This window comes from Macaca thibetana, chromosome 2 (genome assembly GCF_024542745.1).
Source record: "Macaca thibetana thibetana isolate TM-01 chromosome 2, ASM2454274v1, whole genome shotgun sequence".
Lineage (NCBI taxonomy): Eukaryota > Metazoa > Chordata > Mammalia > Primates > Cercopithecidae > Macaca > Macaca thibetana.
This window is the reverse complement of record NC_065579.1, coordinates 162,452,535-162,474,776: the sequence shown is the minus strand read 5'-3', so window position 1 is coordinate 162,474,776 and position 22,242 is coordinate 162,452,535. Positions and strand designations below refer to the sequence as shown.

Here is a 22,242-nt window from a genome sequence, read left to right as displayed (position 1 = left end):
ACAGAGTTTGAAGAGCTTATGGCATCCAGATGAATTAGATGGGCTCTAAAGTCCCTCCGTCTCCTAATAGAAGAATGAAGTCTTTCCTTTTCTGTTAATGAGTTGGTCTTTATTTCCTGCAGACATTCTGATGTCAGAAGCACATTTAGTTTTTTTCACTATCGTTGTGTATCTACAACTCTTCTGCTTGTTGAGTAAAACAATGAGTTGCTATGAGAACACATGGCAATTGTGCTGTGTGTTCACTTTCCTGTACAAGCAGACTTGACTCACAAGATGGTTTTCTTTTTTTTTTCTCCTCCTCTCTCATTCTCTCTCTTTTTTCTTTTTTAAAGGGGTGATTGATTTATAACCTATTTTAAAGACCTCCCAGGTTTTAAAGCAGTTTACATTTTTGAAGCAGTTAATTAAGTTGTATGGTTTATGACTCACATAAATAATTAAAACTTGGCTTCAGAACAGTCTATTAACTGAGCAAAAGAAAAACCCAAAATTGTTCATTTTCTTTCTGATTCAGTATTACATATTGAATGAACTTGACCTGGTTGACTACTTCTTTTCTTCAGTTTAACCTTATAAAACTTTACATGGCATCTGTCCTGCCTTCTGAAGTGCAAGTGTCTGACACATCCAATTTATAAACGGTCAACTCTGGCATTCTCCCTTTGTTATCAGTCCTTTCAGGGTTTTTACCAAAAATCAAGGTGTTTTATTTTCCAGCCTAAAATTTGTAAAAGAATTGATGGACTCGTAGAAGAATCTTTGTGTCAAATTTAACTCAATTTCACCTTTAAAGGAGAGATCTTATTTTATATAGTTTTTTCACACTGTTTTATTGGGGTGGTGAAAATCATGATTGGTCTGCATAGTTTCCATGAAAAGTGATAAGTGCCTTTTCCACAGATTCAGGAGTTCTGTTTCTCAGGTATTTTGTATTTTCTCTAAGCTGAAGCCAGAACTGAATTATTGAGTTCAAAAGTAACTGGAAATTCTCTGTCCTATGGGTAGAGATGGGGGTTAGGGAGGCTGCCTTGAATTGAAACATACCCTGGTTGCAACTCCACCTTAGGACTCTGTGTGTGTGTGTGTGTGTGTGTGTGTGTGTGTGTGTGCGTGCACACATTTGTTTTGCTAGGGAAGGCTCACCTGCATGAAAGGACAGTGTTCTTTTTATTCTCATTTGGTTGAGATGCCCAAAAGCTAGAACCCACTATAAATAATTACTGTTTTATAAATGTTTGCTTAGTGTAAAACCCAGTAGCCCTCAGCCCATTTTCCTCACACTCTAATTCATCAGGAAACAGAAACGGTGAAAATCTAAGAATGAAGATTTGTGGAAAAGTCTCTTTAATTAGGGAGTGAGTGATTGCATTGTCAATTTTACATCTTGGATTTTTTGGTGTGTTATTACTTTAAATATGTATGTGGTGACAACGTTAATCCATCAACAGAATGAATGCTGATACTTCTGGATATTTTAAAATAGAAGGTTTTGGGTTATTTATAATATAGTTATCTTAATTGCATCAGAAAAATTATGTTTAATGCTTCGAATGCCAATTTTCAAGATTAAGCAATGTAAATCCATTTTAATTGCTGAGTATTCCCTTAATGAAACATTTGATAATACCACAGATATCTGGCTGTGCCGCTCTAAGCTAACTTCATTGTACTGGGAACATTAATACTCTCGCATGCCTCGGCTTTTGCTTTCTTTGTGTTTAACTTCTGAATTCCTCCTTTTAGGGCTATATCAGTGTAAATGAGCTTAATGAGCCATGTGGCAATTCCACGAATCTATCCCCTTCCACTCAGTTTCCTGCTGATGCTGATGCTGTTGCCGCTGAGCCTGCCACAGCTGTGCTGGCGAGCCAACCTCAGAGTAAAGAGGTGTGTAGGCGTGACGTTTCATTCATTCACTGCTTTTCTTCATGTCAGAAATTAACCCACGGCCAACTGAAAATGAGGTCCACGAGAGCGTGTGTGACAAATGTGTATCTGTCTGACCAGAGGGGTAGGGTAAGGCTGAGTTTATAAAGCATACCAATTTGGGGGTAATGCTCTACCAATAAAAATTCTAGAAACCATGAAATTTATGCTACAGAGTGGAGTACTAGGAGAAGTTCAAAGAAATAAGTTCTATGTCTTAGCACTCTAACTCAACTTAGTTTTCTTGTAAATTAAAAAGCCTTTCTAATATTGTTGATTTGAATTGCCTTTTCAGTTTGACTTTGTTTTCGATTTTGTTTTGTAACATGGATACTTTTAAACATTAGGCCTTTTAAAAGCCTTCTAGGGGAGGGGCCAATAATAATAAATTAAAATACCTCAGTGACCCAAATTGCTTACAGTGTGGGATTTTAATAAGAGGCTAAATTGAAAGATACTGCCCATCGATTGTAACTTCTTAATTAAAATATAACAAAACAGAACAAACTATCCATTTCATTTCTATGTCTTATTCTTTCATTTCATGTGGATACATATATACCTTTTCTTTCTCCTATAAAGCAAAGATCACCTGTCTATTCTGGATTTGTGTTTCCTTCCACCCTTTCTTCTCATCCTATCACTCAACATACATCAGCCCCATGGCCTGAATTCATGGCTACATCTGTCGATCCTTTACCTTTAAATGACACACCTCCTCCTCTACCAGCTAAGAAACACAGAAGGCAGCAGCAGCAGCAGGAGCAACAGGTAATTAGGAACTGGAATTTAGAGTTTGGGAATGTTATCTTGGCAACAAAGTTACTCATGTGGAATCTTTTCTTCCACTTTCCCAACGGCATTTTTTAAAAAGGCAACTTGCATACTTCTCTGATTTTTTTTCCCCCTCTTAAGAACATTTAGTGTTGGAACATTTAAGGATGTTAGAACTGTTGTGAAGTTTTGATACCTTGAGTGTCCCCTACTGGCTTTTATATGTTTGAGCCCTTTGTATACCCGCATCCTTCAGTTACCATTCAACCAAAATATTGCAACTTACCACAGATAGTTCTCAAAATACTAACAAGCATTTCCATAAAATCTATATATAAAGAGTTATGTTATCAACACAAAATATTTTTATTACACATAGTTGAAACCAAAATAGGCATCATTCCCTTGATGTGTTTTGTTAAACACTTCACTCCCTTAATCAGAGTAACTTTGTTTTAATCTGTTTTATAAATTTGTGTGTCTCTTTACATACTTTCTAACGATCCCATGAAGTAAAAATTATCTCCATATTGAAGGTTTGGAAACTGAGGCTCAGTGAGGTTAAGTAGCTTGTCCAAGGTCACACCACAAGTAGTGCACTTGGTCCATAAATCTAGTTTTTATTCACCAGATTTTTAAATAAATTATTTTTTATTCTAAATGTTGCCTTCCTTTTAGAACACTTGGTGTATATTAATGCTTGGGTATTCAAAAAAAAAATCTGTTTCAAGACTTCCTTTCAATTATAATCAAACACCTGCAGGAATTTGGTGCCAAAAGATCCTAAGGAGTCATTGCACTGATGTAGGCGAGCTCTGGTCAGTCATGCTTAGCCCTTACGTTTCTTGAAGGTACCTTTACCATCGATTACCATTTTTTAAAGGACTATATCTCTCACTGCCTTAAGGTTACTGCCACCTGGGCTGACATGAAAGGATATTGGTGAAAGGTGGGTGAAATAAGTTATGTATACAAGGAAGAAACAAGGAGAATGGAAGACCTAAATGCCTTCAATTTTGATGTTAGGTTTATCTCTTTAGCAACTTCATTCAAGACATCCCTAGTAGCAAAACAATCACAGTTTACAAATCTGCTCTTTTCTGCCAAATTTCAATTAGACTGTTTTCATTGGGATTTCTTTTCTATTTTATTAAGGTACCGTTATGGAATGTTGGAAAGTTATGAATTGCAGAATTTATAATATTTGGTCATAGTGGGAGCTAGATTGAAGTGTTCTGACGTCATTTTTCTATCTAAAAGGAGCATTAATCAGCCAAACTGCAAAGTATTATTATCATCTTAGTATGCACTACCTGGCCATGAATTCCAGCTCTGCCGCTTTCCAGCTGCATGACCTTGGCCAAGTTTATTTAACTTCTCTGCACCCCAGATTTCTCAGTACCTACCTCACAGGATTATTATAATAATTTAATGAGATAATTTATATAAACCATCATACCTGGCACATAGCTCTTAATAAATTGATTAGCTAGTATAAACAGTTAATTATAAAGTTAAAATGCAGATTTTTATGATTGGCATATTTGAAGACTGTTTATAAATTTGGTAACTCAAATTTGCATTAATTTTTGTGCATTTCAAAAACATGAGCTTTTAAAATGACTTCAAAATGATCAGACCTAAAAAATCTTTAATTAATAAATCACTTTATATATATGTTTTATTTCTTTAAAAAAATAAAGCAATGTTAAGATTTAGTAAAGCTGAGTGGTGGGAATATGAATCTCTCTTAAATTATCCTCTCTTCTTATCTCTATGTTTCAAATATATTTCCACAAAAAATTTTTTGAGCTCATTTTTGCGTTTTTTCTTTCTTTTTTATTTCCATAGTTTTGGGGGGAACAGGTAGCGTTTGCTTACATGGATAAGTTCTCTAGTGGTGATTTCTGAGATTTTGGTGCACCCATCACTTGAACAAGACATCATTTTACTATTAAAGGCATTTCTAAGGGGAGGCCAAGAAAAATTTGAGTAAGTTTCAAGTGGACAAAAATCTTACTTTAGAAATCGGAAAAAAATTAAATAGTCCATTAGAGAATTTTTAAATGTGAGCAATTACTGTAAGGGCTCCTTGGCCAATATCTTTTCAAATAAAAAGTAACTTAGAATGATGCCTTTTAGGAAAACTTTATGTGGATTTGGAGTGTGTTTATGTGACTGAAATGTTATTACAACTTTCAAACAACTTCCCTGTTTACTCGCTTTTTCTCTTTATCTCCTTTTTCCCTTTTCTTGTCCTCCTCTCACTGGTATCTGTGCCATCCCACAGAACTGCCTGGAAGGGGAGAAAGTGCTTACGTGCTTTGTCCACTGGCCGTTCCGCCATCCACATGGCAACCGTCATAATAATTTGTAATTTGTCCTGCGGCCCCGAGGCTGCAAGCACTACAGAAGTGAAAGGTGGAATTTTTAAAAGGTTTCTAGGTTCAGCATAAATTCCTGCAGTGTTTAGTATCTAATCAAATACTAGCTCAAATCTATCAGCAAACACAGTATATGTTGAATAACTTTAAGAAAAATTCTAAAATTCCCTTTTTTTTGGTGAATGCATAATTCTTCATTTCTTCAGTCACCTATTACAGTTAGTCAAGTTTTGCTATTTTGCTTTACATTTGCATTTAAAGCACTTTAGAAGTCTGGAAGAAAGGAAAAAACAGCATAAAGAAGGCCTCTATCTGAGCGATACTTTGCCTCGAAAGAAAACCTCAACTTCCATCTCCCCACATTTCAGCAGTGCTACTATGGGGAGAAGCATCACCCCAAAGGTAGGACATGGGAGAAACCATGGGCTTCCCATTCCATGAGTCTTCTTGTCATCATATTCACTGATGTGTAAAGGCCTTTAAAGAAAAGTGCTAAATAATCATTAAATTTACTTGTTAGGCAGACATCAGGACTAAATCGCATTTTCTACCTGTTCAGAGGACATCTGAAATTGTATGCTCTGGGGCCAAAGAACATGCTTCAGGGTATTTTCTACCAGTACAACCCAGGTGATGAGTGGCATTCACTTACATGACGGACTTCCATGGCTGCGTCCCACATCTGGAAATAAGATAGGATATAGCCTCTGTGTTCCAGGAATAACAGCAACAAGTATTTATTCAGACATTTTCATGTGGCTGGTGCTGGGTTGAGTCTTTTATGTGGATTGCCTCATTTGAAAACCCAGCAGCACTAGGCAGTAGAGTACTGATTATTATCCCATTTGTATGTACGGATAAACTGAGGTGTATAAGGTTAAGTGACTAACCAAGGAACCCTCAGCTGGTGTGGAGTGGAGTGGAATGTGAACCTATGTGACCTGACACCAGAGCTCCCTCACGTTCTGCCAACATGCCTGAGGGGATCATTGTGGAAAGAGAAGAGGCAGGTGTGAAGGAGGTTCTGAATGAGACAGACTTTTGAGCCCTTCCCCTACCCTTAATCAGAGTAACTTTGTTTTCATCTGTTTTATAAATTTGTGTTTCAAGTATATTTTATCTACAGGAAAGATTTTGCTATTTTTTTTAAAAATGCTGAAACCATTAGAGTGTTAATAGATTTCTTCAGGTTCAGCCCACCACATAACTGGGGATAAATAAAAATCGGTACATTTGTAACAAGAGTAGCTCTTCCCTGTTCTTTTGCATGGTGCGCATGCATTCTTGGCCCTGCATCTGCCCTCTGCTCCTTATGCATGAAGAACTTTCGGCCATTCTTTCAGGTGATTTTGGACAGTGTCTTCCCCAACTGTCTTCACTTTTGGAATTGCTGCTGTTGGAGGAAGTGCTGTGATATTGCGACTACCCTGGAGCTTCTCGGGAGGGCCAGTAACTGGCGTTTACCACTTAGCATCAACAAATGTAATTCAAAGACCTACCTTCTCTGCCCTGTACACTTAGATAGGAGCTTTGGAAACAGGGATGTGGCCATTTCCTAAAGGTCCATTCAGCCTGCAGCTTGCCTGAAGTACTCCCTCCTGCTTCCCACAGGCCCACGTGCCCCTGGGACAGAGTAACAGCTGTGGAAGCGTGCTCCCTCCCTCACTGGCAGCCATGGCCAAAGACTCAGAATCTCGCAGGATGCTCAGAGGTACGTGCCTTTTAAATCAAATGTCATGGCCTTTTGTTAAGCATTAGAATTCTTCAGGGGGAGGAAGTGAGAACGGGTAGGGATGATTAGAAGAGGGATCAGCCAAAGGCCTAATTTTACTCTTAATGTGTTCTCTTTCGGGAGGGATAGATAACTTTTCCTATTTATACATATAGCTGGTATATTTTAAACATTCCCATTGTACTTTTTAGATTTGATAGAACTCTTAAACCAGAAAGACCCCTAGAGAATTACTAACCTTCCCATTTGATTAATAGAAAGAAAAGAGAGACCAGTGAGATCCAAGGAGGTTACCAGGACACTTAACCAAGATCACTCACCTGGGTTGTGTCAGAGCCACTAAGTTGAATGAACTTTGTGCTAAAGAATCATTGAGCTGACACGGTAAATATAGCAGTAGTGGCCCAGAACAGAATTCTTGTAGGCCTTTTAATGTAGATTTGAGCTTTTATACTTCATAGTTGTTATGTTTCAGGTAGACTTTGACTTTCAGCATTTTTTTTTTTTGTAATAATACATTACATTTATAATGGGGTTCTCAGATAGTCTTCATGGGGCTAGAAGAAATTACTGTAACATAGTTCCAGGGCTAAGCTTCTCATTGAGAGGATTAGATTTCTTGTGTTAACACAATAGTTTAAGTGAACAAGTGACATTGTCCTAACTTTTGAGCAGGCATGATGTTAGGTACCAAGAATGCAAATTAATGATAGGAAGCTTGCCTTTGAAATGCTTGTAGTCTAGTGAGGAAGAAAGACACAGAACAGATGATTTCAATAAAATGTGGTAAATGGAATAATGGCAGTATGCCCAGGTTGTAAATGGAAATGCTTTGGGGATAGCAGGCATTTGACCTTCAAATACATTCATGCATTGATGGGATTCAAATCCTCCCTTCTAAGCAGGCTGGAATTCAATTCTAGCTGTTTGGCCTCTCTGCCAATGGTGCTGAGAGATAACGCTGGTTTTCCATCAGGAGAAAATATATATACACACACACATACATACATACACATGCGCGCGCACACACACATATATATAATACATATATACTACATATACATATATAAATTTATATGTATGGGAACATAATGTGTGTTGTGTGTATATATGATATATATATCTCTCTCTCTCTCACTGGAACGAGGTTTTCAAACCATTACTAAAGACAATTTAAGAATTAGAGGGTATAGTATTCATAATAGGATTGTAATATGTGAGAGACATTTGCAGTGGTAATATTTGAATCAAATACACTGATTAAACTATTTTATTTTCTTTGTCATAATTTCTTAAGCTAAAAATATTCTTTTAATAGTTACAAATAATAAACATATATGAGTCTATTTTGGCTCTCATTTATCACTGTTAAGTTGTGGGTTAAGTCTATTTGCTGTTGAAACATTTTTCTGTAATATTTACATATAAATATTTGAGACAAGGTCTCACTCTGTTGTCCAGGCTGGAATGCAGTGGTGTGTAATTATAGCTCACTGCAAACTCTGCCTCCTGGGTTCAAGTGATCCTCCCACCTCAGCCTCCCGAGTAAGCTGGAACTATAGGTGTGTGCTACCACACCTGGCTAATTTTTGTATTTTTTGGCAGAGATGGGTTTTTGTCATGTTTCCCAGGCTGGTTTCGACCTCCTGGGCTTCAGTGATCTCCCACCTTGGCCTCCCAAAGTGCTGGGATTGCAGGTGTGTATTAGACTTCTTTTTAAATATGTTTTTCCCACCGTCGGAAGACATCGAAGCTTAGATTGGCCACAACACCAATAAAGACCATGAAGCATTTTCATGTACTTCAGGTGTTTAAGAGAAAGAGCAAGCATTTGGGAAAGAGGGTGGGATCACAAATTATTATACTCCTTGTTAAAAGTATTTCCTTGCCAGGTTTGGTGGCTCATGCCTATAATCTCAGCACCTTGGGAGGCTGAGGAGGGAGGATTGCTTGAGTTAAGAATTTGAGACCAGCCTGGGCAACATAGTGAGATCCCATCTCTACAAGTAATTTAAAAATTAGCCAGGCATGGTGGCATGCACCTGTGGTCCCAACCACTCAGGAGGCTGAGGTAGGAGGATCTCTTGAGCCTGGGAGTTGAGGCTGTAGTGAGCTGCAATCATGCCGCTACACTATAGCCTAGGCAACAGAGCATGACCCTGTCTCAAAAAACAAATGAATACATAAAAGTATTTTCTCAAAGAGTAAGAAAAGCTAGACCTTTATAGTAGATGAATAGATTTGCAAAATTGAAGAGCCATTAACATTATCATTTAAGAGGATTCTTGTAAAAATATGGTGAAACCGAGGGAAGGTTTGATCTCAGTTCTTCTAATCTGTTTTCCCCTAAAGTAATGGGAATCCCAGGCCAGTTTCATAGGGGAAAACTGCGCTAATTCCCTTAGGCCACATTACTGATGTTCCCGCTGCAAAATCAAATCTATCTTTATCTTTTATGCTCTTGTTCTTTATTGATATGTCTTTTATGCAGCTGAGAAGACTGCAACTTCAGTCTTTCTCTGCTGTAACTGTAAAGTGCTGTTGCTCTTGAAGAGTTTCGTGTAATGCTGATGGGGCAGCTTCTGAGGCAAGAGAGAACCATCAATACGTGTGTTGGTCCAAAGAGATGTGTTCTCTAAGTTTGGCTCCCCTACCCAGAGGAGGAGAAGTCGGGATCTATCGTTCTTAGAGCCCCAGTAGACTGTAAAACTGGCAGGATTTTCTGCACAGCCCAAACTGGTGGCTCATGAAAAAACCAGGAGGGATGGATCACAATTTCATTTAGAATTGTTTGAGTAGCACTTGTTAACTTTATTAAAATAGCAAATACAAGTAAAATTCTATGGTTTTGAAAAAAAATTATACCTGGCATATTTTCATTAACTCACATTTAGTAGACTTAATCATCTTTTAAACTTACACAATTAACTTAAATACACCTTTTTTTGCTGCTCTTCGTAATGGATACATCAAGGATGATGGTGTAAGTATAAGCCTTACTCAATCAGCACTGTTAATAGAACTGACAGCGTGAGTCGTGCAAAGAACTTTGAGGGGAGAGTTTAAGACAGAGCTGAGAAACTCAGCTTCTGAAGTTGGAATGGTTATTGGCTTTTGAACATCTTGTGAACTATTCCTTTGTCAGCTTTAGAATGAATGAAATCTTTGTCCTTTTGTTTTTGTTAAATACAGGAAAGTCCAAGAAAGGTATGACAACCTCCTTGTGTGGTGTTTTTGTTTCCAGCAAATATTGAAAGGTCATTGTCAAGTCATGTTTAAGAAATGATCAGATTTAACACTGTGCAGTGGTGGATTTTTAGTCTAATGATTATTTCTTTTATACAATAGAGAAAAATTGTCGTGCATTTGCAAGAAACACAATGCTGGGTGCAGCTGCTGTTCGTTCACTGGCAGCTGCATGACCCTCTTTGTTTCGGCTTTTAATGGCAAGGTCAGACCCTGCAGGAAACATGAGTGCTGTGGAAGCATTGTTTTGTAAGATTCAGAATCTATATAAAGAGAATAGAGAGTATTGTGATGTATATGAGCTAAGTGTAAACCATGATTCTCCTTTATCAAGGACAGGTATAAATAAGGCAGGCTACAGTCAAAGGGTGAAAGGATTTAGGAAGCTCCCATTTATTCATTTCACTGGAGCCTGTTTTCTAAGAAAGACTTAGTGGAGAGTGAAGTATAATTTAAATGATTTGACTTGAATAGGTAAGATGGTTATTTCCTGTGGCTAGGTGGTCGAGATATAGGATATTAGACGATGTGTTATAAAACTTGATGAACTGTGCTTCAAATAATTGAATGGCGTTTTACAAACCTGAGCTCTTAAAAACTATTTGCTACTGTCTGTTTGGAAAAAGAATTGTTTGATAGATAAAATCTGTTTTTATTCTTCCTATTTTCTGGTTGATGAATATGTGTGAAAGATTTATTTGTCTTGTAACAATCTCTTTTGACTATGCATGTATCAAATTTTTTTAAGGTTTCTTGAGTTTTTCTCTGTAAACTTAGATTTAATCTGAAACTGTGAACATCATACCTTATTAATTTGGTATTGTAACTAACACCATCAATGCGTGCATGTTGGGAGTGTTGAATATTTTTCCTGCCCCCTTGTCATCCTTTTTGATCTTTTATCTTTTTCCCTTTCTACAACCATTCTCCTTCTTCATTCCTGACTTGTCCTGTGCCCTCTTCTTCTGGCTGTGGACTGTCATTAGGAAGAATGAATTCCTCAGCAGGTGAGCTGTGACAGGCTGAACTGACAGAAATACTGGTTAATTTTATCCTCTTAACCCCAGGTTATACTTTTAGGCATCTTACTTTCCATATTACAGCCCAGATAGCCGTGTAAAAGTATATACCATATATTGGGAATGTATCGGCAGGACTCTACACATTGTATAATCGTTAACTCACAAGAGACTTTCAGGTCTAATTAGCCAGAATTAATAGAGACCGGCATTAAAAATAATAATAATAAATGGGCCTTGCACATTTGGTCTCTTGGCTCTCCCAGGCAGTGAAGAGCTGAGCTGATTTTGGGTTCCTTGTGTGGGTGTGATTAGCAACAAGCCTCAATTAGCTCTTGCTTATAGACCTTATAAACTACCCCTTCAGACAGCTATTTCTGTCTGGATAGGAAGAATTTAGAGCATATTCAAGGCCCTTTTTACTGTCTCAGTTGCTTTCCCACTGATTAATGTTATTCTTGCCACATAATTAAAAAATAGAAACCAAATAGTCTCAGGGGTTGGGAAAGTCTCATTTTTCCCAATCTAGTTTCTTTGCTCCCACTCAGAAAGTAGATGCATTCCACTTCCTTATTTGATTATTTATATAAAATATATAGATGAAAAGATAAATTAATTCAGTGACTGTTTATCTTATGACATCCACGTGCTAAATAAATGGGGGTAAACTGTGGTGCACAGGACATCTGCATCCCCTTTCCTGATAAAGCTTCCATGAGAGTGGAGGCCTAGACCAGTTTCCTGCCGTTCTAGTGTTCCTTCACTGCATCGGCATCTCTCTTTGGGCCTCCTACCAGCTTACCCAGCCCCTGATCTTCTACGATGTTTCCTCTGTTTAAAATATCTGTGCCTTTGGATGGCCAGGCCAGAGCCTGAATCCCAAAATGAGCTCTTTGGAATCACACTGGTTCAGTTGCAGGATCACAGGAGAGGGGCCCGTGCCCGTACTGATAATTGCAGGGGTTACCTGTTTTGGGGGCATTTGTTCAGCAGGGAGGAAGCTAGGCCAGGTGACAGTGGGGTTCACTGTGGTCAGTAAAGTGGTGCCAGTAGACAGAAATGAGTAGCTCCATGAGGTGAACTTTTCCACTCACATTGGATTCATGGGAAATAAAAATCTTGGGTTGGGAAAGAGATGCTTATTATTGGCCTCGTGGTTTTTCGTTTAAGTTGCCATGGAAATGTAAAATGCTTATCCTACCACCAGAATGACTGGGAGATTTAGTCGTAGAGTCAAATCTCAAAAACTTGTGAGTTGGTCTGGGGAATTAACGTTCACAGCCCTTAGCACAGTGCAAATTGTAATGTAGCTGGCCCTTCTACATTCACCTGAAACATCTGAGTCATTTTAGTTTACTATCTCCTTCACTCATAAGTTCTATTTCGTTATTCTGTGGTACTTTTGGAAAAGTAGCCAAGAAACAACAACAGCAACAAAAAACACAGCCCTGGAAGATCTGAGGAGCAAGACATACAGTTGCTTTAAGAAATATGCTCACCTCCTTTCCTGCTTTTCCAAGAGGGTGGTAGTTACTTCATACGGGTTGGTTTTTCCTCAATGTGGAAAACTCAGGGAGAGGAAGAGGTTGGGTCAATGTCACTCAATGCCAGAGAGATAATTCTTCTGTGTTTTAAATTACATGGCTGTCGGTTAGGGATTTGTTTTTCATACTACAAGGAAATACCTTCCATGTAGTTGGTGCCAATGTGAAACTTTTCTATGCCACAAATCTTTGTTTGAAATCATAAGAAAATATACATGTGTGACCTTTTCAAATAATTTCTGTTGTGTTTTTTTGTCATTTGCATAATAAATAATTGGAAACAACTTAAAAGGAGCAATTAGTAATTCCAAAAGTTCAAGTGTCAAAGGTAAATATTTGAGTAATGAATTATTTTGCCTTCCTTAAAAAAAGGCGCAGCTTCACTCATATGACTATACCAGCTTCATTTCATGCTGTGTGGATTGATCATTATAATTCATGATATTCTATTTAGTCTTGTGGTGTGCTTTTATGTTTTGCATCTTCCCTTAGCTAAATGCTATGTGACTTTAAAATATATATATATATATAAGTATTTATAATTTATAATGGCCGATTATATTAAGGTAACTTATTTTCCCAGAAATGTCTTAATCTGAAATAACCTATTTTCACTTAAATATCTAAAACCACTCCAAATACTAATGGCATGAACACTCTGCATGAAATTAAAACCATTTTACAGAAATTTTGACATACAATGCTTCGTTAAGGCATCATGGATGTGGCTTCTATTTTAAAATGGAAATGTTTAATCAGTAGCTGAGAAAGCATTGAGAATTACTTCTCTTCTTTCATCTTCTTGCCTACTATTGACCATTTCATTGCTACTAAAACGTTCATTGAAAGGTAGGTAGAGTACAAAAAAAGAGGAAATTCAAATGGTCCAGTTGTGAACTCTGAATAGCTCTGTTAATAACTCCCTGGGTAATGGAAACTATTCGAGTAGGCATTCTCTTATCAGGGAGAAAGAGATTACAAATTCTAGTACTGGCTAGAGAAAAGTTTTTTAATGAATTGAGGAATTTGTTAATCAATATGATGCCTGCTCCTGAGTATATAATAAATAGAGAATTGAAAAGAAGAAAATTTGACTCGTAATGCCCTAAATCAGTGATCAGAGAGCAAGCCAGAGCAATAACACAAGGTAAAGCCCATAACCTAATGTGCCAGCTGATCGAGCACCAGTTGTAAAGAAAAGACCTCTTGGCCGGGCGCGGTGGCTCACGCCTGTAATCCCAACACTTTGGGAGGCCGAGGTGGGTGGATCACAAGGTCAAGAGATCGAGATCATCCTGGCCAACATGGTGAAACCCCACCTCTACTAAAAAGACAAAAGTTAGCTGGGCATGGTGGTGCACGCCTGTAGTCCCAGCTACTCGAGAGGTTGAGGCAGGAGAATTGCTTGAACCCAGGAGGTGGAGGTTGCAGTGAGCTGAGATCGCACCACTGCACTCCAGCCCGGTGACAGAGCAAGACTCCGTCTCAAAAAATAAAAATAAAAAATAAAGACCTCTTATTTATGGTGCTTTTCATCCTACTGATGCCTACATTTTCAAATGGTTGTTATCAACAGCTTGTGGAAGGTGGGTTGTTATGGTGGGAAAAGAAGAGAGCTAGGGTAGTTAGAGGAGCACAATCATTGGAAGGAATGTTGACTCTGAATTAAATAAGTAATTGACAGACAAGAACAACTGAAAAAGAGAGAGAAAATGAGAAAAATGTGTAGTTTGGATCTTAACAAGATTAAAAGTGTCAGTGATGATATGAGATATGAGTTTCTCAAACCCTACACTTGAAAGATTCCACCTGCTATTTTATGACCAGACTGAGTGCTCCTTAAGTTGAATACCGTTGAAGAAGTGCCTGCCCTAAAACCCTGGTTTTGCTTGTCACTAGAAGGCATCTTATTTTCACTTGAACACAGCCATTTCGAGAGGATTCAGGGCTTTTGATTGTGTTTCTGTTTGGTTTATTTTGTGTTTGTGTGTTGCTGGTTGTGCTGAGATGTAGGAATGCCATAGGAAAGTGTCAAGTGATCCTGCTGAGGGATAAGAGATTCAGCAGACCACTTCATTCAAACCGTTGCTTGCACTGAGCATGGCGGTCTTTTGATCTTCTTGGCTTCAAAACAAATTAGACCAAGGCCCAAGCTTCACAGGCAGATGTTTCTGGTTGCTGGCTTGTGTCTGTAGACAATTAAGTTTCAAAGACTGAAAAATGAGGCACACTAACGTATTTATGGCTCTTTCCTTAGGTTATAATCACCAACAGATGAGTGAAGGACACAGGCAGAAATCTGAATTTTACAACCGCACAGCATCTGAATCAAATGTCTACTTGAATAGTTTCCATTATCCAGATCACAGCTACAAGGACCAGGCCTTTGATACTTTGAGCTTAGATAGTTCTGATAGCATGGAGACCAGCATCTCTGCTTGCTCACCTGACAACATCTCTAGGTAAGATTTATTTATGGGGAAGGAAAGAGCCTACTGCTCACAACAAGTAAAGCCATCAGTTTGGGAACTGTATGTGCACAAGCCCAAATTTTTGAGACATAAAGGGTCTATAATGCAGAAGAGGGTTGGTATCATGATGACCTTTGAAAGTAGTTTCTCTTATCTTGTGTTACTTAGCTAGTCAGGCATCATATAATCTGTTTTCACCTTTATCCTGTTTTTCTCCACTTGAGCTCAAATTTACACTGTGCTCTAAAATTGACTTCCTTCTGTTGGTTAGCTCTAAGCTTCACTTATGCTGCTTTTGATTTAAAAAAGAAGGCCCCAGCACAGTGGCACAAGCCTGTAGTCCCAGCACTTTGGGAGGCCTAGGTGGGTGGATTACCTGAGGTCAGGAGCTCGAGACCAACCGGACCAACAGGGTGAAACCCTGTCTCTACTAGATACAAAAAATAGCCAGGCATGGTAGCCCATCTCAGCTACTCAGGAGCCTGAGGCAGGAGAGTCCCTTAAACCAGGGAGGCGGAGGTTATGGTGAGCCAAGATTGCGCCATTGCACTCCGGCCTGGACAAGAGCGAAACTCCGTCTCAAAAAAAAAAAAAAAAAAAAAAAAAAAGAAAGAAAGGAAAAGAAAAAAAATAATTTCCAACTACAGTCAGAACTTTGGAGGATTTCTTACCCTTGTATTTGTTAAAAGGAAGCTTTCTGCTATGCTGTATGTTAAAATTTTTGTAAGGATTTAAGTATTCACATTTGTATTTATACTTTGAGGCAAGCAAAGATGGTCTTAACATATAAATGTGGCCATGGTACTCCTCCTTTTCTAAAGTTCTGATGTCCCACTACCTACTCTCAGATCCTAGAACCTGGCACTCTAGGTCCAACCCAACTCCTGTTCATTCTCCTGGTACACCTCTCAGAGCTTAATGATTGAGAGGATGAAGAACTCTCAGATCTCTGTGCCTTTGACTGTACTGGTTCTTAACATTTTCTCAAAGGATAAGCACAAAGTCAGGGTTTAGTAAGTTAATAATGATAATAGTAATAAGAAGTATCAGTGTAGGTAGTATTCAGAATACTCTTCTATAAGCCAGTTTAATAATTTTAGCAGAATGGAGATTTTATGCAGAATTGACTCTCAATTGTCTGTTTTCTATGACCCAAGACCTATTTTCTGAGCATTAGGTTTGTCTACACTGTAAATAATGATATTGAAAAAGCAAAAACACTGTCCAACTCATGTAACTTTCTGGTAGTCACAAAGTGATGTCTCCACAAAAAGTGCAGGGCGAACGTACCCACAACTCTGAGTAATCCTATCATCCTACAAATATTTTTTTGTTACATAATAAACCACGAGACCAAGTTTATGCAACCAGAATTTCAGCATGGAATTACCTCATTAATAGGCTTATAATTTGGGGATATTTTAGTACATGAGTTAAAAACGAATCTTAAGCAGAAAAGATTTTTTAGTTTTTTACTCTTCTTTCTACGAATCTGCAAAAAATTTCCAATTAAGGATGCTTTGTCACAATACACATTCTAAACATTAGTTCCTCATTACCTGCTTCCCTGGTGTTTATCACTTATTTTTCCATCATAATGGTAAGCGCTTATCTTAGAGTATCATGCATTTTGTTTTAAAGTTGATGGTGGTACAGAAGAGAAATGCCTGTTTTTCTCTCCCCTTTGCACTCCAGCTTTTACAGGCATCTTCTACTTTGGCTTTAATTTTTTGACATTCAGAAGATCTCGTAAGACGATGACATTAAATATTAGTAGTTTCTGACCATGGGGATTAGTTATCTGCAGCTGCCAGCACCACAGAGTTAGTTTTGTGCAAAGCAACTATGGAAGATGATCATGGCCACACATAACTACTTGTTAGGAATTACCATTCTGCAATAGTGCTATCATAGAAAGAATTAAGGGACAAATGTGTCTCACCACACACACACACAAAAGGCAACCACATGAGGTGATAAACATGTTCCTATTATTATTATTGTTATTGAGACAGAGTCTCACTCCGTTGCCCAGGCTGGAGTGCAGTCATGCAATCTTAGCTCACTGCAACCTCTGCCTTGCGGGTTCAAGCAATTCTCTTGTCTCAGCCTCATGAGTAGCTGAGATTACAGGTACCCACCACTATACCCGGCTAATTTTTTTTTTCTTTTTAGTAGAGATGGGGTTTCACCATGTTGGCCAGGCTGGTCTTGAACTCCTGACGTCAGGTGATCCGCCTGCCTTGGCCTCCCAAAGTGCTCGGATTACAGAAGTGAGCCCCGTTAATTAGCGTGATAGTACTAATCATTTCACAATATATGCATACATCAAAACACCATGTTGTATACTATAAATACATACAAATTTTGTTTGTCAAGTATATGTATGCTCAATAAACCTCATGGTGGGGGGAGGAGGGAAGACATGTAAGCAAAGAAAATGGTAAACGGTGAAATCTCAATAAACATTGACTATATGAAAAAAAGGGATAAATGGGCATTAGGCTATTGGTGAGTTTGTTTTGACTAACTGGTGAGTTTTCAAGACCTGAAACTTAGTGAAATTCAAATTATTTTCAAATTAATGAGAGATATAAAACATACATATTTGATGTCACAAACTACACTGTAGAATATAAATATAATTTGGTGCCCTTATATGTCCTGCATGCATGTCTTTGGCTTTCTCAATTGGACCAATGAAGTTTATCCCCTTCCATCCATGAAGTCAGGTATTCACAATGAAGGAGAATAAGAATTCCTGTACAAAAATTAAAAGATTTCTTTCCCTTGGATTCTTGCTAGCTGAAGAGAACAGAGCTTACTCTTTTGTATCTCCTCACTGGCTAATGGAAATAATGAGAAGATATTGCCATATTCTTCTCTTTCATGTGGGAGAAAACACTTGGCTAAAAAGTGGTCCAAGGTTACTCTGCCAAGTGCAGACTAATTGTTAAGCTTATAAGGATCCGATATTCCTCAGACAGTTCACTCCTTAATGGATGTGTTTTGTAATGGGGCTGTCAGTACTGATTATAGAATAAACTGTACGCCCTGTGTTCTCTTCGATAGAACTCTTAACCCTAGATTTAAACCATCCTAGGTTTGATTTGCAAAAATATAATTTGAGAATACTATATTAATAATTATCTATAACCAAGACGGCTCTGATTTTTCATTTTTATATGAATTTTTAATGAATTTATTTTTATATGAATGTGTCTAACAAACATGTATCCCTACTCTGTGTCAGGTTCTATGCTACAGGGATACAGGCATGAAAGTCTGTATGTCCTCAAGAGAGTCTAGTAAAGAAGACAGGTACTTAAATGAGTACACAAGTATCATGCATTAGAAACAGCATATGGTCCCCGTAGCTGAAATAGCAAAGTAAGTAAGTTTTGACCTAGGTTATAGTCTCTCTTTTCCAGAACAGTCAACTAGAATGTAAGCAAGTGGAAAATAAAATTTCCTGTTTTGTGTTAAACATTTTCAAGTTTTTGCTTTGTCTTTCAGTTACCCTGACTGTTCTTGCACCTTTCTCTACCTTTGGTTTCATCTTTCACTCGAGTGATATCTTTCCCATCATTTCTTTTGAACCTCTTAAATCTCTTTATACAGTTTTCTGATTGTTATCATGAGGGGGTACTCTTCACAAAACTGGATGCTATCCATCCATTGCACCTATAGGAGAAGTCATGTTTTAATTGGCATCATAATTTAATAAATGAAGTGTCCACATATATAAAGGGACAACAAAAAGTAGCTCATAATATATATTCCGCAACTGAAGAACATTATATAGGCTCCAGTCATTTATATAGAACGTTGGTGATAGTCTTGTTGGTCTGATATCTTTAAGTCATTAAACTAATGGGAAGGACTCTCATGGGCCATTATTTTTAGACTTTGGAGGGAGCATTTAGAACTCACACTTTGTAAGATTTGGTTTTGGTTTATTTACCTATGAGTAAAGCATTGGCATTATTTTGCTTGCCTATATTTTGTCTTCTAAACTGAGGTAAGTCAGTGTAACCTACAATTTTCAGAGTTGAATTGATTTGCCTCTTCGGTCCAATGACTCGTAAGTAACATTCTTTAAATTATGTATGCTTGGATTTTATCATGCACCTCCCTTGACCCCGTGTGTGTGTGTGTGTGTGTGTGTGTGTGTGTGTGTGTGTGTTTGTGTGTGTATTAGAGAGATTTCTCAGTCTAAACCAATATTCTTAAAAGGCTTTGGTTTTTGATTCAGTGCCAGCACTTCAAATATTGCTAGAATAGAAGAAATGGAGAGACTTTTGAAGCAGGCTCATGCAGAAAGGACGCGGCTGCTCGAATCCAGGGTAAGCTTCATATGTTCATGCCGGAGGTCTGTAATACCCTGGTGCAGGAGCCCTGCGCTTGGCATCAGGCAATACTCCTCCTTAAGGAGCTGTGTGATCTTGAATAATCACTCAACCTTTCTCAGTCTCATTTTCTTATCTGAAAAATAAAGGTGTTAGATGATTTCTAAAGCTCTCTACTGCAGTGGATTTCCCATAACTTGAAATATATAGTATTGACATAGACCAAAATGAACGCTTGTAGTTTTTTGTTGTTGTTGTTTTTGATGGCTGCTTTGTGTTCCTGCCAAGGAGCAGGGAGGAATGTCATGTCTTTATGCATTATTTCATCCTTCCCAGCTTGTGCTAACTGCACTATTGTAATATTTAAAATCCCACGTTATTATGACTGTATTTCAAGTCAGAATCTGACTTCCTTAGGAATCCCCCAAAATGCTTTTGCATCCTGCCCTCATGGGCACCTCCTTTCCTTTTCTAACTTCCCCATATGCTTCCTCTGTGACCTTCAGCCAGGAAGCTACAGAGCAACAACAGGAATTAGCGGGACCATGGCCTTCAGTTAGAAGACAGTAGTCAAAAGACAGGCTAAATCACATGATAAGTGCTGGGGACGGTTTGTGAGGCTTTTTATTTAAAATGGGAGACTTGCTGGTTGATATGAAATGATGAAATGACTGAATATATTAGCAAGCTGGATTTTCACTAAAGACCACAATTTAATTGTTAATTAAATTTAGTGGTTGCATTTCTGCAGATGATGATTTTGGAAGCTATACCAGGCATGGTTATGAGTTGTTTTCTTGTAGGTTATGTATTATAAGAGACTAGTCTACAAACCAAGATTTGTCTAGTAAGAATTATCTTTTTTATATTGGTTGGAACCATTCAAGTATAACCAGTATGTCTTAAAATAATCATTATTATGCATAATGTTTAGGAACGGGAAATGGAAGCCAAAAAACGAGCCCTGGAAGAAGAAAAACGACGCCGGGAAATCCTGGAAAAACGATTACAGGAAGAAACTAGCCAGAGGCAGAAGTTAATAGAAAAGGAAGTAAAAATAAGGGAGAAACAAAGGGCACAGGTTGGTTGGTCAATCTGAATGGATAAGGGCAGGTTGCCCCCTGGTGGCAGTTCCTAGAAGACAGCTATTCTGTGTCTGAGGATGCTTTCCTGGGCACTGAGCATTAGCACTTGACATGTACAGGTTAAGAGAAGAGTGTGCATTCCTGTGAAAAAAAAAAAAAAATGTGAGTTCATTTCAAAACTCTTAGGGAACCACCAACCAAATGACACTTTTCCTTAGTCATGCATGGAACATTTTGCCAGGAGCAGCACTTTTTCTTCCACCCATTCCTTGCAGTACATTTTAAAAAGAGAATTTTTTTTTTCAGCAGCTTTTAAAAATGCAACTGGATTTGCTGCTGAAAACAAATACAACATCTGAACTGAAACCTTTGCTTGGGGAATGGAAGAGGTTCTACCAAGCCGTCTTTTACAAGCAAACAATCTAGAGCTGGGTGATTTTTCACCATGCCCAGTGTCTTGGTCGTGGTGGTAGTGTTTTGTTTTTTTTTCTGAGCACTGTGTTGTAACACGTGTTCCTCTTTGCTACACTAGGGCCTCCACACCTGTGAACAAGCTTGTACTCAGGCAAAATTTGGAGAAACCACACATTTTGTTTAATGTCTTATCTTGGTCGTCGTAGATTTTGAATCTCTGTTCTTGTCACTATAGCTGCTTACATAATATGTTTTCTGAGAAACTAACATAAAGTTTTGTTAAGTACTATGTAATTTAAAGCTCAACTCCATTTTATCAAGATTCGCTAGACTCAAAGGCAAAAGATACCATTACTTTTATTCTTTGTGGTTGCTGGCCGTTTGATAGTATAGCAGTTAGAGACTATCTTTAAGACTTTGTGTGTTTCAAGGTATTAGTAAGCCTGTAGCATCTGTTACAACCAAAGTACCACACAATCAAATGTTAAGTATTGAAGGAAAAGTAGAAAGTAAAATTTGTTTATTTTATTTCATCATGCCCAACCCTGTGCCAAATTTTGACTTGCGGTGAAAGTCATCCATGCTTGTTTACTATCTGAAGCCAAACCAAAAAGCACAATTCTATTTTAATCCTGATTATAAGTGTTGCCTCCAAGTATGTAGTTAGGTCATTTCCCCAAGGCAAAGAGGTGGAGTTATTTAACAGCGTAAAATAAGACACCATTTTAGAACTATCACCCATGGAGATATATGCTTCCTAGATTGGAGGAGCTTTCATACCAGCCATCGGTAACATGAAAGACATCTAAATACATCCCTTTGGCATCTGGTCCTGGACAGTTCATTACATTAGGTCATTTTGATTCCACTTCTGTCTTTATTTTAGCTTTACTTTTCAAAATATAAACCTCTGCTGTCAATTTCTATCGGAATATATGTAAACTGACAAGTACAGCTTTGTGGGATCCTGTGGGGGCCGTACTTACTAAATAGTGTTCAATCAATCATGTCATGCTTGAGATTACTTGAGAATGATTGTTAAGTTGTGGCAGGGACAACTTCTGGAAACTTAGCGGTGAAGCAGTCCTCATCTGCAGGGAGCAGCCCAGAAAACTTCATACTTCATTACTCTGTGTTTGTTAAGAGCAAAGTACATCTTTTACACTACGATAAATGACCATTTTTCATTTTCTCAACTGCCCATCTTAAGGAATAGAATCAGGTCTCTGAGTTTATCTACCTCTCCCCTACATATTACAGCATCTTTCTGAAAATCCTATCCACTTTTTAGACTC

The 22,242-nt window shown here is 38.0% G+C and overlaps 1 protein-coding gene across 4 annotated transcripts in view; it reads left to right on the top strand.

Moving 5' to 3' along the window:
- The window catches only part of PHLDB2 (pleckstrin homology like domain family B member 2), a 235,163-nt gene that overhangs the window by 206,301 nt on the left and 6,620 nt on the right, over window positions 1-22,242 (top strand). For 2 of the 4 annotated variants that reach the window (XM_050778855.1, XM_050778856.1), the window contains 9 exons: window positions 1,747-1,890; window positions 2,512-2,700; window positions 5,349-5,489; window positions 6,699-6,798; window positions 11,052-11,072; window positions 12,921-12,956; window positions 14,886-15,090; window positions 19,355-19,445; window positions 20,383-20,529. In XM_050778855.1, the coding sequence (XP_050634812.1) occupies window positions 1,747-1,890; window positions 2,512-2,700; window positions 5,349-5,489; window positions 6,699-6,798; window positions 11,052-11,072; window positions 12,921-12,956; window positions 14,886-15,090; window positions 19,355-19,445; window positions 20,383-20,529 (1,074 nt within the window). The remainder of the gene's footprint in view (window positions 1-1,746; window positions 1,891-2,511; window positions 2,701-5,348; window positions 5,490-6,698; window positions 6,799-11,051; window positions 11,073-12,920; window positions 12,957-14,885; window positions 15,091-19,354; window positions 19,446-20,382; window positions 20,530-22,242) is intronic. The other 2 variants (XM_050778858.1, XM_050778857.1) reach the window with 1 other exon arrangement.